General features: G+C 35.8%; 2 protein-coding genes across 2 annotated transcripts; one reads left to right on the top strand and one right to left on the bottom strand.

Annotated features, from left to right (window-relative positions):
- Nucleotides 1-706: 706 nt before the first annotated feature.
- Nucleotides 707-11,295, bottom strand: LOC114179364 (probable acyl-activating enzyme 18, peroxisomal). Its single transcript, XM_028065687.1, has 14 exons — nucleotides 10,768-11,295; nucleotides 10,570-10,699; nucleotides 10,222-10,481; nucleotides 9,765-9,966; nucleotides 9,063-9,103; nucleotides 4,229-4,363; nucleotides 3,984-4,057; nucleotides 3,684-3,904; nucleotides 3,329-3,423; nucleotides 3,041-3,257; nucleotides 2,747-2,872; nucleotides 1,851-1,949; nucleotides 1,212-1,418; nucleotides 707-1,085 (listed from the first exon to the last, which is right to left on the bottom strand). Exons 1-14 carry the CDS (start codon nucleotides 11,034-11,036, stop codon nucleotides 972-974), a joined length of 2,190 nt encoding a protein of 729 aa, XP_027921488.1. The 5' UTR covers nucleotides 11,037-11,295; the 3' UTR covers nucleotides 707-971.
- A 1,347-nt stretch (nucleotides 11,296-12,642) lies between these two features.
- On the top strand, nucleotides 12,643-15,399 carry LOC114176385 (pentatricopeptide repeat-containing protein At5g44230). Its single transcript, XM_028061424.1, has one exon. The coding sequence runs from the start codon at nucleotides 12,712-12,714 to the stop codon at nucleotides 14,563-14,565; it is 1,854 nt and encodes a 617-aa protein (XP_027917225.1). The 5' UTR covers nucleotides 12,643-12,711; the 3' UTR covers nucleotides 14,566-15,399.

Here is a 15,399-nt window from a genome sequence, read left to right on the forward strand (position 1 = left end):
TTCAACATTTAAGTTTCAATATATAATATGATTTTGGATCAATCTTAGACAATTTTAATATTAGAAAAGTTTTTTTAATAGTAACTATTGTTAATAATATTCTATGTATTTTTTAAAAATAATAAAATCTTTTGATATAATTTAATATTTCCTTAGTTACTTTTTTAACATTTCTCTCAATTCTTTAGATTTTTAAAATCAATCATGATTTTCAATGTCAACTAAATATTAAGAAAATAAATCAAATTTTCGCAATTAATCCAAATATAAAGCTTTAAATTGTTTGGATTGAGAAGAAGTTTTGAATTATAAAAACCATTCACGTTAGATTTCAATAGAAAATTAATTCAATATTACATTTACAAAATAAATGTAAACATGAAATAGTATATTGTGTGTATGGCTTTATCATTAACATGTCAATTACTATAACAGTTCAATCTTGTAAATTTGAATTAGATTCATTTCCAAATTATAAAATAGATATTTTATAGTTAAAAAAAACTTTTAATATCTTAATCTATTATAGTTACCTTGTTTGTAAGTAACATATTGGGCATTGTCAGTAACATAGTTTGTGAGTAACATCTTTCTTCAATTATTCGATCAAAACTGTATCCTTTAATAAAAGCATGCATCCAAGAAATCAATGTAGAAATATTGCATAATGTAAGATAATGAAAATTATTTCATGATAGTAAAGTCATGCATCTTAATGAGAGACTTTATTTTATCATATAAAGGTGAATTGTGTACACAGCATTAAATGGTTGTAATTCTACTACCATATTTACTTATTGAATGGTTGTATAAAATATCTATATTCATATACCTTTTATATTTTCATCAATCACTGGCACTTATTTTCTTAGTCTACGCTATATTAAAGTGATTTCTTCATGCTTCCAATTCCGAGAACTGTCTATCATGAACGTTGGTGTCTGTTCTGGTTTTCTGAGAAAATTGTTTCACTAAAGTCTGCTCTGAACTGATAGCTCATGCTTCATTTGATCCCTCAGCACTCTCCTCAGGATCTTGTTGGAAGATGTTCGAGGAAACTCTGGCACAATTTTAACGAGAGTCACCTGTAATGTAATGAAAAAGTTTGTGTATGCTAAATCAGTTAACTTTTTGACCTCAATTCAGGCCAGTTTTCAGATTACTAAACCACGATCAATTCACAATTGTTTGTAACTAACAAAGTGTCATACCTTAAACAGAGGGTTAAGGTTGCTTTGAATAGCTTTAGTGAATTTCATCTTTAGAGTTTCTGCAGTGGAATTGTATCCTTTCTTTAAAACAACAAATACAACAAGTTGTTCTGGTCCTCTATTTGTAGTTGCCACACCTACTGCAGCTGTCTCCAAAATGCATTCATCAGCCCCATCACAGACACGCTCAATTTCTACAGAACTTGTCTGCATGTCAGAAGCATAAATTTCAAGTTAAAAGACCAGTGAGTCCAACAATAGCAAATAGCAAAAATCATGCAAGTTTAAGAATTTGATATATCTATAATCCGACAGAGAGTGTCACATTCTAACTAAGTAATGAAGATTTTGTGCATCAAAACCATGGCAGAAGTCTTGCACCATATGTGTAAGAATAATGCAAGGTAAACTATGGTTAAACTTTGTTTTCTTTACAGAATGTTTTATATTTGCTGCAATGGATTATTGAGCTCGATGGACTGCAGTACATTATCAAGAGTTATGGTTTACCACTTTGTATTTCGTTTTATTGTTCTGCTGCACCCTTTTGAAAAAGGAAAGTTTATTAGATATCACACTTCAAGGAATGAAAAATTTTCTTTTTTTTTCCGTTTGATAGCTTTCTCCATGTAAAAGTACCTTTATTCCACCAAGATTCATGGTGTCATCAGCCCTCCCTTGTACAACAATATATCCATCAACTGTTCTCCTGATTATATCTCCATGTCTCCTAAGAACCTGTGAATAAATTTACAACGATATATCTCCATCAATACCATAAAAATAGAACATGATAGTTAAAATTACAAATATAGTTTATTCTATTATTATGTAGTTCACATAAAAGGGGTTATTTGAAAATACTTAATGGGGGTTTACTGATCTACAATATTTTTGGAAATCAAAAGCTTTCATGGGTATTGTTGGCATTTGACAAAACATCCGAAGTTCAGAGTGCAAGATATTTCTATTTGGGTTAAATATATTTTTTATCCCTTAAATTTCAGTGAAAATTAAAATTAGTCCTTCTTTGCAACTTTGGTCCAATTTAGTCCTTTGACTTTAGAAATGCGTGAATTTAGTCTTTTTAACCAAATTTTGTTAAGTTTATTTGACGTTTCAAACGCTTTTCATGATATCATTTGAGTTGTTTACACCATTTGACACATTTTTGTGGTGTAAACAACTCAAATGCTACCATGAAAAGCGTTTGAAACTAAATAAATTTAACAAAATTTGGTTAAAAAGACCGATTCCATGTATTTCCAAAGTTGAGGGACTAAATTGGACAAAAGTTGGGACTAGTTCCAATTTTCAGTGAAAGTTAAATGACCAAAAACATATTTAACGCTTTCTATATTTTCAATCTTAATTAGTTTTGATTTTCGGTGTAAGTTGTTAAATGTGAATGAAGACAAGTCCTTGTGAAACAAGGTAATAAACATATGTGCAACCACACATGAAAGAATTAATATTTGAAGATAGATGATGTATATGCGTGAAAATAATTCTAAGCATATTAATTGAAGTTCTACCTTTCCTTTATAAATGGGCATTCCCTTAAAGTAAACCTTCTCATGATCAGCATTAAGAATTCTGTCAGATGCTCCCAGAGAGAGAGGAAATAAGCCCACTTCCCCAACACAAGCAACATCATCTGGCTGTCATATTAGTCAAAGAGATCAAATATAAGAAAACCGAAAATATAATTTGTCTAAGCCATAGATAGGTTTGCTATTATGTTTGGACATGTGCTAGTGAAAATGCAACCAGCCTAATTGAGAAGAATATGGAATTTCAAAAGAATTGAAGACAGAAAATTTTCTTACATATGGAACTCCATTTTCGTCAAAAATGACAAAACCAGTTGTCATTGAAGCTGTGCTAAATGCTCCAAAAGCTTGAGGTTGGAGGGGACTTCCTGCAATATAGCTAGACGCAAGCTCAGTGCCTCCACACAATTCAACAATTGGACTGTAATAAGCTTTTGAAGAAAGCCATAGATCATCATCAACATTTGATGTTTCTCCAGTGGAACAAAATGTTCTGCATACAACCATAGTTCAGTTCATCTTTCTTAGTAAAACTTGATTATTTACACTAGCAAGAGATATTACTTTATCTTTGTCCAATCCAAGCCCTCCATACACTTTGTATTCTTCCAAGTTTTTACTAAGCTTGGAACGGTTCCCAAAATGGTTACACCTGCATCCTGGACGATTGTAGTTCAATAAATAAGGTTGTTCTTTGATGTAATGTATCACATTCTATTGAAGCAGAAAACAATGCAGAATCTACCGTTGCAATTATGATGACACTTTCACTTTCATTGCTGTACTATTATTTGACCTAAGCATGTTCTGATTTTATCCATCTCTTTTTTTGGTTTAGCTAAATTCTAACAGTGAGAATCTTTCCTTTTACTTAAGTAGTATAGATTTCACCTAGCACTCATTCAGATCCATTTGTTACCTGAACAAATTTTCCAAAATTTCGGCCTTGAGGAGAGCCATGGTACAAAGCCAAAGTTGCACCAAGTAGAAAACAATGATACAATACTGTTGGTCCCATAACCCATCCTAAGTTTGTAGGCCAGCAGTAGACATCTCCAGCTTGAACATCAATGGCAGCCCATCCATCAGCAGCACTTCGTATTGGTGCAAGTTGAGTCCAAGGAATAGCTTTTGGGTCCCCTGATGAAAGTCAAAATATAACAAGATCACTATAACGGTAGTAGTCTCTATCTGATACACTCTAAGGGAGGATCTTTACCCGTGGTTCCAGAAGAGAATAGTATATTAGTGACAGAATCAACTGATTGATAGCTTGGAGAATAATAATCTGACCTGCCAAGAGTTAAATGTTAAGGTTAGATAAACCACATGAAAATAAAAATGCATCTTCTCAAACTCTCTTTCTCTTCTCACTCTCCTTTAGAAGTAATAATTTTGGTTAAAAGAATGATCATTTGCTTAGATTCTGATATTGTTTAATGAACACATTGAAGTTTGGATTACCTGGAGTTCTGAGTCTGATTTGCAGAAGAGATAAAACCTTTCCATGATAAGTCTTGCTCTCTTAATTGAACTCCTACATCATCACCCGCCACAGGTAGCACAATAACTTTACATTCAGCTGCCTCAATGACCCGACTGCGTGAGGAAATATTAGAATGAGGTTTCCAGTGTTTATGTGCTTAAAGAACTTCCATAAATCTATTTAACAGACATTCAAACTGTTGTAATACTACCAATTATTGCAAAAGTTTTGAACGTTGCCTCCAACATTTATTTTTCGGCTGCTGCAGTTTTGTTTGTGGTGCAAAGATTCTTCACTTTTGATTCCATATTTATTGCAAAAGATTATGATTAATATTACCCATGTACGTTGCAAATTGCTTTTGAACGTTAGGTGAGCAATGTGGATTTTCAGCCCATTCCATTCACTCCTTCACACCTATAAATAGGTGGTTTTGGTGCTCTCCAAAACACACTATCTCTCAATCTTTTCCTTCTTTCTTCTAGCTCTCTTCTCTCTCATATTTCTTTTTTCTTTTTTTCTTCTTTTGTCTGTTGTACTTGCTAGTTCTGAGATCCTCGGAAGATCCGAGAAGTTCCTGTTGTATCCTGGGGGGCTTGCGCAACACACTGCGGATAAGTCCTTAAGGGCAGTGAATTACACGCCTCAGGAAGTACCTTTTGTTCGTGATTTGTCAGTTATTTACAACAATCTTAAGGACTTATGGCTGATGGAGAATCAAAATAGTTCCGGAACTCCGACTATCTTTGCGAAACCATTTCCGGATGTATCTAAAATTGAGGTATTCTCTGGGCAGAACTTCCGACGCTGGCAAGAACATGTGTCTACTCTTCTAGACATGTATGGAGTAGCTATGGCTCTCTCAACTTCAAAACCTGACGAATCCAGTGCCAAACAAGTTGAAGATTGGACTTATGCAAACAAGGTATGCCGAAACATTACTTAGCGCCTTGTCTAATGATTTGTTCGATGTGTATTGCTCGTATAAGGAAGCTTCAGAACTTTTGATCGAGAAATTACCGTCATCCTGGACTGACTATAAACAACAGCTGAAACATAGACACAAGCAAATGACGCAAACAGGAAGGAGAGTACTACTGCAAGGGCCAAAGCTTTATCCGCAAAGGCAAATGTGGTAGAAGACAAACCTGCTTCAAAAAGGTACGAGAACAAACCTGATCACAAAAGGAAAAATAACTTTTGAAATTCCCGTCCCAATGGATCTAACCCCATCTTTAAGAAAAAGGGTAATTGCTTCGTATGTGGGAAGCCAGGCCATCATGCACCTCAGTGCAGACGCAGAGCAAGAAACGACAATGCTCCTTGGGCAAATATAGCCCAAGGGGAAGATGATACTATAGTTGCGGTCGTTTCTCAAATAAATCTGATTACCAATGTGAGCAAGTGGGTGGTAGACTCTGGTGCTACCAGGCACATCTGTGCAAACAGGAGTGCTTTTACCTCCTATGTAGGAGATGGAGAAGAACATGTTTATCTTGGTGATTCCAGGACAAACTCCAGTCATTGGAAAAGGAAAGGTTCTTCTAAAACTCACATCTGGGAAGACTCTGGCCTTGAGTGATGTGCTACATGTGTCCTCTATCAGAGTTAATCTAATCTTTGTAGCACTACTGGGAAAAGTGGGGGTTAAAGTGTCATTCGAATCTGACAAGATTGTAATGACAAAAAATAATGTTTTTGTGGGGAAGGGATATTGTGATCAAATTAGGACATGTGAATTCCTCGTATGTTATGAAATTGCAACGACTAGGATTAATTAATATACATGCATTGATATAGTCTCTAGAACTAAATTGTTTATAGGATCTAAGTTTGAAATGAAGGACATGGGTGAAGCCAATGTGATTTTAGGTGTTAGAATCATAAGGAAGGGAGATAGTATATTATTATCCCAGGAACAATACATTGAGAAACTTCTTAGGAAGTTTGGATATTATGACTTTAAACCTGTGAGTACCCTTTATGATGCTAACTCTAAATTAATGAAAAATAGAGGAGAATCTATTTCTCAACCTCAGTATGCCCAGATAATTGGGAGCTTACTGCACTTAATGAGCTTTTCAAGACCTGATATTGCTTATGCAGTAGGTAGACTGAGTAGATACATCAATGTCCTAATCAAGAGCATTGGGATGCACTTGGAAGGCTTATGGGATACTTAAGAGGTTCAATGGATTATGCCATTGAATATAGTGGATTTCCCGCTGTACTAGAAGGGTACAGTGATGCTAACTGGATCTCTGATTCAGATGAGACAAAGTCCACTAGTGGTTATGTATTCACACTTGGGGGTGGTGTGATTACATGGAGATCAGCCAGACAAAGAATTATTGCAAGATCAACAATGGAATCTGAGTTTGTTGCTCTCGAGATGGCTGGTAGTGAGGCTGAGTGGTTGAAAAACTTCTTAGCAAACATTCCTTTAGGAATGAAACCAACCCCATTTGTATCTATACATTGCGATTGCCAATCAGCAATAACTATAGCTAAAAACAAAAACTATAATGGAAAGAATAGACATATACAATTGAGACATAACCTGGTTAAGCAGTTGCTAAAGAGTGGAACTATTTCCATTGATTATGTGAAGTCAGAACGGAATCTAGCAGATCCCCTGACAAAACCCCTGAGAAGAAATATGATTTTAGAAACATCAAGGGGAATGGGACTTAAGCCACTTGCAAACAAACAAGTGATGGTAACCCAACCTTTGTGATTGGAGATCCCATGAATAAGGTTCATATGGGTAAAAACAAGTCACTTGTTAGTTCTGATAGCACTAAATTGATTTTTAAATCAATTATGTCCATTCCTATGGTGTGCATGAAAGTGCTAAAAGCTGCATTTTTGAGAGGTTAAACTTTGTAAATTAAAATTCTATGTGGTGTAAGAATTTTAGTTTAAACAAAGTTTTAATGATTTTCATATCCTTTATAGGTAGTGTATGATTTGCAGCATACACTTGATGAAATCACCTATATGAGTGTCAAGTAGGACCGCTTGTATGAGATCTTGGCATGATCTCTAGAGCACTCATGAACACCGGGCACGCGCATGGCCTAGTAAGCGCAACACAACGTTAACAGCAAGGATTGTGGGGGTGTATTGTGATTGATAAACCACTAACACACATCAAGTGTCTTTGGTTCATATAGCTTGTTATACCAACTACACTGTGTGTTAAGTTTATCTGTCTAGGACTGGTTCATATAGCTTGCTATACCAGCTTCGACGCATTACATCTTATATGAGACCCAGTTTTTTTTTTCTTTCTTACTTTTCCTTATCTTTTGCAATATGTGGGGGATTGTTGTAATACTACCAGTTATTGCAAAAGTTTTGAACGTTGCCTCCAACATTTATTTTTCCGCTGCTGCAGTTTTGTTTGTGGTGCAAAGATTCTTCAGTTTTGATTCCATATTTATTGCAAATGATTATGATTAATATTACCCATGTACGTTGCAAATCTGCTTTTGAACGTTAGGTGAGCAATGTGGATTTTAAGCCCATTCCATTCACTCCTTCACACCTATAAATAGGTGGTTTTGGTGCTCTCCAAAACACACCATCTCTCAATCTTTTCCTTCTTTCTTCTAGCTCTCTTCTCTCTTATATTTCTTTTTTCTTCTTTTGTCTAGGTTAAATACTCTTTCAAGAATACTTGCTAGTTCTGAGATCCTCGGAAGATCCGAGAAGTTCCTGTTGTATCCTGGGAGCTTGCGCAACACACTGCGAATAAGTCCTTAAGGGCAGTGAATTACACGCCTCAGGAAGTACCTTTTGTTCGTGATTTGTCAGTTATTTACAACACAAACTTGAACACTGCCTACAAGGTTAGGACAGTAAAGTAAAATGAGAAGGATCATTAAAATCAGTGTAAGTCAGAAAATCAGCGCAAACTTTGCCCCAAGAGCAGCAGTAGTACATTCATTTCTAAACATTTTTTAACATACTGAGGAAGTTATTTATTTTTAAAATGCTGGTCGTTAAAATATATTCTATATGTTAATACGAACTAAATGAAGGGAGATTTGGCTTCTATCTTTGGCACATTTCACTCCAGTGTGCTAACTAATTTTGTTACCAATAAAGAGGTCTTTTAGATATAATTAGTGATTTAAACTAGCACCAGGACAACTATCAGAGAACATGTTGCAAGATATTGAACTAATTCAAGAAGGATTTGGAAGATATTAGCTGTAATAGTACACATTCATGAAGCGAGGAAGGAGTAAAGTATTTATGTGATAGAATCTTGAGTTAGCATATGCTGAATACGAGATGTGAAGAAGAATTATTAAAACTTAGATTCATTTGAATTTTGAATTTATAACTAAAGAATAAATTCATTGGTGAAAACTTTCATTTGTGATACTACTCGTGCCAATGACCTATACCAAAAAATAAGTGAAGAAGAAATGAGAAAAAGAAAACAGGGTTCTGAAAACACATAGAGATGCCCGTTTACTGAGTTCTATTATGCAAGTCTCCAATAGTTGGAGTGATCTAGCAATCATTGTAGTCATATCTTCTGTCATTCATATTCTTGCTGAAATATGGATTAGTAGAAATAGCATCTAATTTGTTAGCATGAAATTATCCTATCATCATGTGAAGAACAAAATTTCTTCTGCTTGGAATCTCACGGTTGTACCTCCACAGGTTCTGTGTTATCAACTATTAAAGAATTTAAGCTTTGAAATCATTCACTATTTAAAATATAATTTCTATATTTAGAAGTTGAAACTGATAAAAGTGCAGTTATGGATATAATGACAACACGTATTTTACCTGTACAAAGGAAATTTCCTGCCACCTCTGGCTATGAAATCCTGAGAACAAAATAAAGTTGAGTAAACAGTCTTAATATGTTACAAATAATGGGAATTCAACCAGATATACAAATTATTAGTCTTCAATTTGTTTGCTGTATGGAAACTTCAGCAATTTATTATTCAAGAACAGCTCTTTTCTGTCTCCATTTATAAAAAAATATGTAATACTAGTCAAATATCGATAACTCAACGAAAAATTCAATATAAGATTTTAACAAACACAGATGCATGTTTCTAAAGATTTTTTTATCAGCAAAATGTTAGTTGTTAGTTTTATAAAGATGGTATTTACATCCAGTTGGCATTAACAGATTTGGTTTGAAAATTTGAAGCCTTGGAGAAATGCCCAATATAGAAGGTTAAGCTTCCAAGGGGACTCGAAAGGACAGCGTCTATTGTCTAACATAAAGATTCATTAATGTTAGCACTGGTACACGCATACGAATTTGCACAACTTGGAAATAAATATAGAAGGTCAAGCTTCCAAGGGGACTCGAAAGGACAGCGTTTATTCTCTAACATATAAAGATTTGGTAATGTTACCATTGCCTCACACATTCTAATTTGCACAAATCGGTAAGTGAGAAAGAATAGAGACAATTCCAAATACTGAATACCCTCATTTCAATCAACAGTAGCTTTATAATTGAAACATCACCTGTGTGAAGATACCCTTTGCTTTGGAAACACGAAGGCGAGTTGCAATCTCTTTTGGTGCAAAACTGTCAGCAATTGAGACTACAGCGCATCCTGCTAGGACAATGGCTAAATAGATGATTACGGCATTTGCTGTCATTTGCATGTCAATTGCTATTGCATCTCCCTTTGAGAATGTGCCATCTATTGCTTTAGCTACCATCCTGGAAATAATATGGCCAAGACATGAAGAAAAAAAAAATGATTACTTTAATTTTAAATACTAAAAGGAGAAGAAGCAAAGACAGAAAAGTCTGAAGTAGAAAAAGAGTGGAAACAAAGAATACCAAAATTTAAGAGATCAAAAGTACAAAAATTAAATGTACTGGTGCAACTGAAAAATACAGACTGAACTAAAATCAAAGTATTGAATAACACAAGTTTGGTTCAGAAACAGGAGTGTGCGTTGAAAAGCTTACATTACTTGTTGTCGGAGTTGTTTAAGCGTGATACGGTTAACCTCGGAATCATCAAAACCTTCATCTCTCCAAACGATGGCTATACTGTCATCTGGTTTGTAGGGATGTGAACTGGGTTGCAGACAGCAATCGGCAATGTTGAGGACAGAACCGGGAAGCCAGGTGCCTCCATGTCTGGAAGGGTCAGAAGTATCTAAAATAGACTTGGGAGGTTCAACAAAGGAGACAGAAAGTTCCTTCAGAAGAAGGGACCAGTAGAGCTGCATTCACAATAAGAATTAACAAAGAAAGAAAGAGAAGAAGAGATGTTATATCTGAATAGAGAAAGAGGTGTTTGGTTTTGCTTGCCTGAGGGTGTTGAACGGAAAAGTTGTGAAAGAGGCGATAACTGGAAATAGGGTCTTTGTAGGAAGGTCCTAAAAGTTGAGGGGCATGAGTTTCCATGAAACGGCCAAGGTTGGTGCGTTTGGAGGTGTCCCTGAAAGGAAGAAGAGAAGTGAGTGGAGATTGTAGTGTGATAAGTGTGATGAGCAGAGAAAGACTTACAGAGAAGGGAACCAATAGAGTGGAAGGGAAGTGTGTTGAGAGTGATAAACAGAATGGTAGAGAAGATGATGCAAGGAGTGTGGAAATGATGGTTTGAGCAGTTTTCGAGTGACAAGGTGGCGCCATATGAGTGAGCGGTGGTTGTCGGTGTCGGAGGGACATTGAGACAGAATATCCCTCAAAACACGGTACAATTCATTGGCTTCTGTTACTGTCAACCCTGCATTGAGCAAGTCTTCCACTTGCAATTCCTTCACACTCTTCACCATCTCCTTCCCTCCTCTATCAAATCTGGAACTTGAATGAAAAGTTGCAGAGGGGTTGTTGAGTTTTTGAGTTTGAGGTGATTCAAGTGGATCATGCAGTATCTTCACACCACCTAACGCTTCCAACTCAGTATTATTAAAAAAAAAAAAAACGTTGAGATGTTTGACCACTATCGAATAGAAAATGGTTTGGATTATCGACGTTATCGCTGAGAAAGGTTTTCTTTTTTGAGGTGATGTTTGTGGGAGAAAAATTAAAATTGGGATGAGGCACCAACTTTATTTGCCGCGTGCTCTGTTTATTATACCTACCAATGGAGTGAGTTAGCGGGTAGATATGTACTGGTACTAGGTAAATAAGTCAGTGCTCAATGATTTATTAAACTGATTGACTCAATATATGTTAAAAAAAATTAAAATAACAAAACCAACATATAATATATATTATAAAATGTTTTTTATTCAAATAAAAATATTATATTTTGAGCACAAATTTCAATTTAATCATCACTTAAACTCTCGTATCAAATATTTGTTTGGCATGAGAATAAGCTTTCCATCCAGAGACCTCGTAGGAACTTAAAGAGTCGTTTTTCTAGTTGTGGAGTTTGGGAAGCCGAAGTTAAAGTATTAAACAGAGGTGGACAAAAAAAATTGAATTTGTGAAATGAATTCATGATAATTTAAATTTATATACTTTAAGTTATTTAAATAAAGTTAAATTTATATTTAACTTTTTTTATTTTGGAATTTCAAAATTAATTTGCTTTTAAATTGAGCTAAGACAGTAGAGAATATGGTCAATTCAAATTGATTTGGGTTAAAGATTAAAACAAATTGATCTGATTAGAATGATATAATTAACTCATCACGGGTCTAAGATTGAAGTAGCTCAAGTCAAATAATCCAGTTCAGTTAATCCCATTCAAAGAATCAAATCAAGTTGACTTAAACCGAAAAATGTAAGAAATTGGATGTAACACCTATTCGTAATAGCGGTGACGAAATGAATACTATTGTAAGAAAAATATAAAGATATATAATCTAAAAAAATCTTTTAAGATTTAAAATATGGGTGAAATCGTTCATAGATATTATTTGATAATGAAAATGAGTTGGAACTTGTTATTAACATGGTATGTAGTAAATGTGTTCAAAGGTGTAGGATTTTGTTATTTAATGATAAGGCTATATATCCTTTTCTTGTATAATGTTATGAAATCTATGAAAAATTTGACTTCTGAATAAAAGAAAACATTGAACATCGAAAAAAGTCATCCAATTTGGTATACAAATATAACACCCGAAATATTCTCCAAATACATTAATAAAGACAATATCATACTTCATAATTACATCGCAAAACAATCTGTTAAAGAAAACATTATTATAGAAATATATTTATACATAGATGTCCTAAACAAAACAAAAAAACTGTAAAATACATAACAATCTCAAAACAAAAGGTATAGTTCAAAAAAAATTATATTATAAAATAAGTAAGTTTATAATAAATTTAAATATATTCAACAAGTTTTATTAAATAATTTTGTTAAATCTAATTATTTATAAGAAAAAATAATTGATGTAAAGGTACCAATGTCCTATTTATAATTAAGTCTCAAAAAATTTGGTGACTGAGTTGTTGGGTGATGGAAGTAAAGAAGTTTAGTCTCCAATGGCAGTGCAAAGGGTTTTGGAGTCAGAAGTGGTGAGAATTGTGGAGAAATGCAGCACCCTGAATCATGCGAAACAAGTTCACGCCCATATCTACCGCAACAACCTCCACCAATGTTCCTACGTAATCACCAAGCTCTTACGCCTCGTCACCTCGCTCACCCATGTGCCGCTCCACTCCTACCCTCGCCTTATCTTCGCACAGGTCCACACCCCAAACCCCTTTCTCTGGACCGCTCTCATTCGCGCCTACGCCATCCGAGGACCCCTCTCCCAAGCCCTTCGCCTCTTCTGCTCCATGCGCAAACGACGCATCACTCCCGTCTCCTTTACCTTCGTCGCTCTCTTTGCCGCTTCCGGCGCCGCTCAAGATATCACTTTGGGGGCGCAGCTCCACGCCCAGACACTCTTGGTTGGTGGCTTCCATTCTGATATGTACGTCAACAACGCCATGATTGATATGTATGTGAAATGTGGGTTTACGCGTTGCGCGCGCAAGGTGTTCGATGAAATGCCTGAACGGGATGTCGTTTCTTGGACCGGGCTGATTGTTGCTTACGCGAGGAGGGGGGATATGAAGGCGGCACAGGACTTGTTTGATGGGTTGCCTGTGAAGGATATGGTTGTTTGGACTGCGATGGTTACCGGGTATGCGCAGAATGGCATGCCGGAGAATGCGGTGGAGATTTTCCGGCGGTTGGTAGATGAGGGTGTCGAGATTGATGAAGTTACCTTGGTTGGTGTTATATCTGCTTGTGCTCAATTGGGTGCGTCTGTTTATGCTAAGTGGATAAGGGACATTGCTGAGAGTTCTGGATTTGGGGATGGAAGTAGTGTCCTTGTGGGGTCAGCCTTGATAGACATGTACTCAAAATGTGGTAATGTGGAGGAGGCATATAATATCTTCAAAGGAATGAGAGAGAGAAATGTCTTTTCTTACAGTTCTATGATTGTGGGGTTTGCTATACATGGCCAAGTTCATGCAGCGATGAAGTTGTTTTATGACATGTTGGAGACTGATGTGAAACCAAACCATGTTACTTTTGTAGGGGTGCTTACTGCGTGCAGTCATGCTAGCTTGGTAGACCTAGGGCAGCAGATCTTTGCTACTATGGAAAAGTATTATGGTGTTGCTCCAACCCCACAGCTTTATGCTTGCATGGCGGATCTTCTTGGTCGAGCTGGATACTTGGAAAAGGTAATACGGCTTGTTGAGAGAATGCCTATGAAGCCTGATGGAGCTGTGTGGGGGGCACTTCTTGGAGCATCATACGTCCATGGGAATCCTGAAGTTGCGGAAATTGCTTCCAAGCATTTATTTGAGCTTGAACCTGATAACATGGGGAATTATTTGTTGCTTTCTAATACCTATGCATCAGTTGGAAGATGGGATGATGTGTCTAGGGTCAGGAAATGGATTAGAGAGAAAAATTTGAAAAAAGATCCAGGGTGTAGCTGGGTTGAAGGAAAAAATGGAATGATTCACAAGTTCGCTGCTGGTGACGTGAAACATCCACAAATTAATGAGATAAAGAAGGAATTAGATGAACTTTTGGAACGACTCAAGGGTATTGGATATCAGCCGAACCTAAGTTCGGTGCTCTATGATGTTAATGATTATGAAAAAAGGCTGCTACTAATGTCTCACAGCGAAAAACTAGCGTTGGCATTTGGATTGCTGAGTACTGATGCCGGTTCCACCATAAAAATTATGAAGAACCTTAGGATATGTAAGGATTGTCATATTGTAATGTGTGGAGCATCAAGACTTACTGGAAGAAAAATTGTTGTGAGGGATAACACGAGATTCCACCACTTCTTTAATGGGGCCTGCTCTTGTAGAAATTTTTGGTGACAGAGGCTAGTGCAATATGCGGGTGAATACTGACGAATCGGTGCTGGAAGGATAACATAGTGACCTTTTCTTATTTTTGGAAAACTAGAGGCGTGTGTAGAGTTGTTTTGTGCCTGCCTAGACTAATCCATTATAAAAGGATATTGAAAGTTTAGATAAATTGCTCACCTGTTCATTTTACAGGTTGTTCAATTCATCATTGAGGAGTGTTAAAAATGTAGAAGGAAGTCAAGCGATTCAGGTGAAGGTAGTTAGTAGACAAATTTTTTACCTCGGCAATGCAAAAGTCTGTACAGATACATGATCAATGCAGTTCTGTAGCAACATCAAGTGTTGTTACGTAAAGAGGAGGATTTTATGGCAGATGGATTGCTCTACATTAATCAAGGCCTGAATTTATATATTGACAATGACGAATAAAGCAATGGTTAATAGTAGAAAGCAAGGAACAAGATACTGAAGAAACAGACTAAGGCCGGCCCTTATAATTTTTGGTCTTTAATTTCGTCTCGTCTATTGAAAGATCTATCTCCAATTAGTTTGGAAGAGTTATAGCAGGCTACTACAGAATACCTAGAGAGATGATTCTTTACATGAAGCTATACTATGATTATGGATTGCTCTCCGGTGAAAATTTCTTTATATTTTCTTACCAAAAATCTAGCTGCTTCAGAATTTGGATGAGTACATTCACTCGGCTGATAGATATTGTTAGAATGTGTTGAGGTGCTATTTGGTGAATGAGTTTAACTATTCCCTTATGCTACTCCTTTCTGTTACAATTGTCTTCTGTGTTATAAAGATATTAATATGGGATGAATAATGATATGATGA

This window comes from Vigna unguiculata, chromosome 3 (assembly GCF_004118075.2).
Source record: "Vigna unguiculata cultivar IT97K-499-35 chromosome 3, ASM411807v1, whole genome shotgun sequence".
NCBI classification, from domain to species: Eukaryota; Viridiplantae; Streptophyta; class Magnoliopsida; order Fabales; family Fabaceae; genus Vigna; species Vigna unguiculata.

Bases quoted from the DNA above. Each gene is read 5' to 3' on its own strand.
- LOC114176385 (XM_028061424.1), top strand. From the start codon at position 12,712: ATGGCAGTGCAAAGGGTTTTGGAGTCAGAAGTGGTGAGAATTGTGGAG.
- LOC114179364 (XM_028065687.1), bottom strand. From the start codon at position 11,036: ATGGTGAAGAGTGTGAAGGAATTGCAAGTGGAAGACTTGCTCAATGCA. The intron at 4,058-4,228 runs GTAATCCAAACT...AACTCTTGGCAG, and splicing joins AATCAGACTCAGAACTCCAG to GTCAGATTATTATTCTCCAA. The intron at 1,086-1,211 runs GTATGACACTTT...ATTACATTACAG, and splicing joins ACCTTAACCCTCTGTTTAAG to GTGACTCTCGTTAAAATTGT.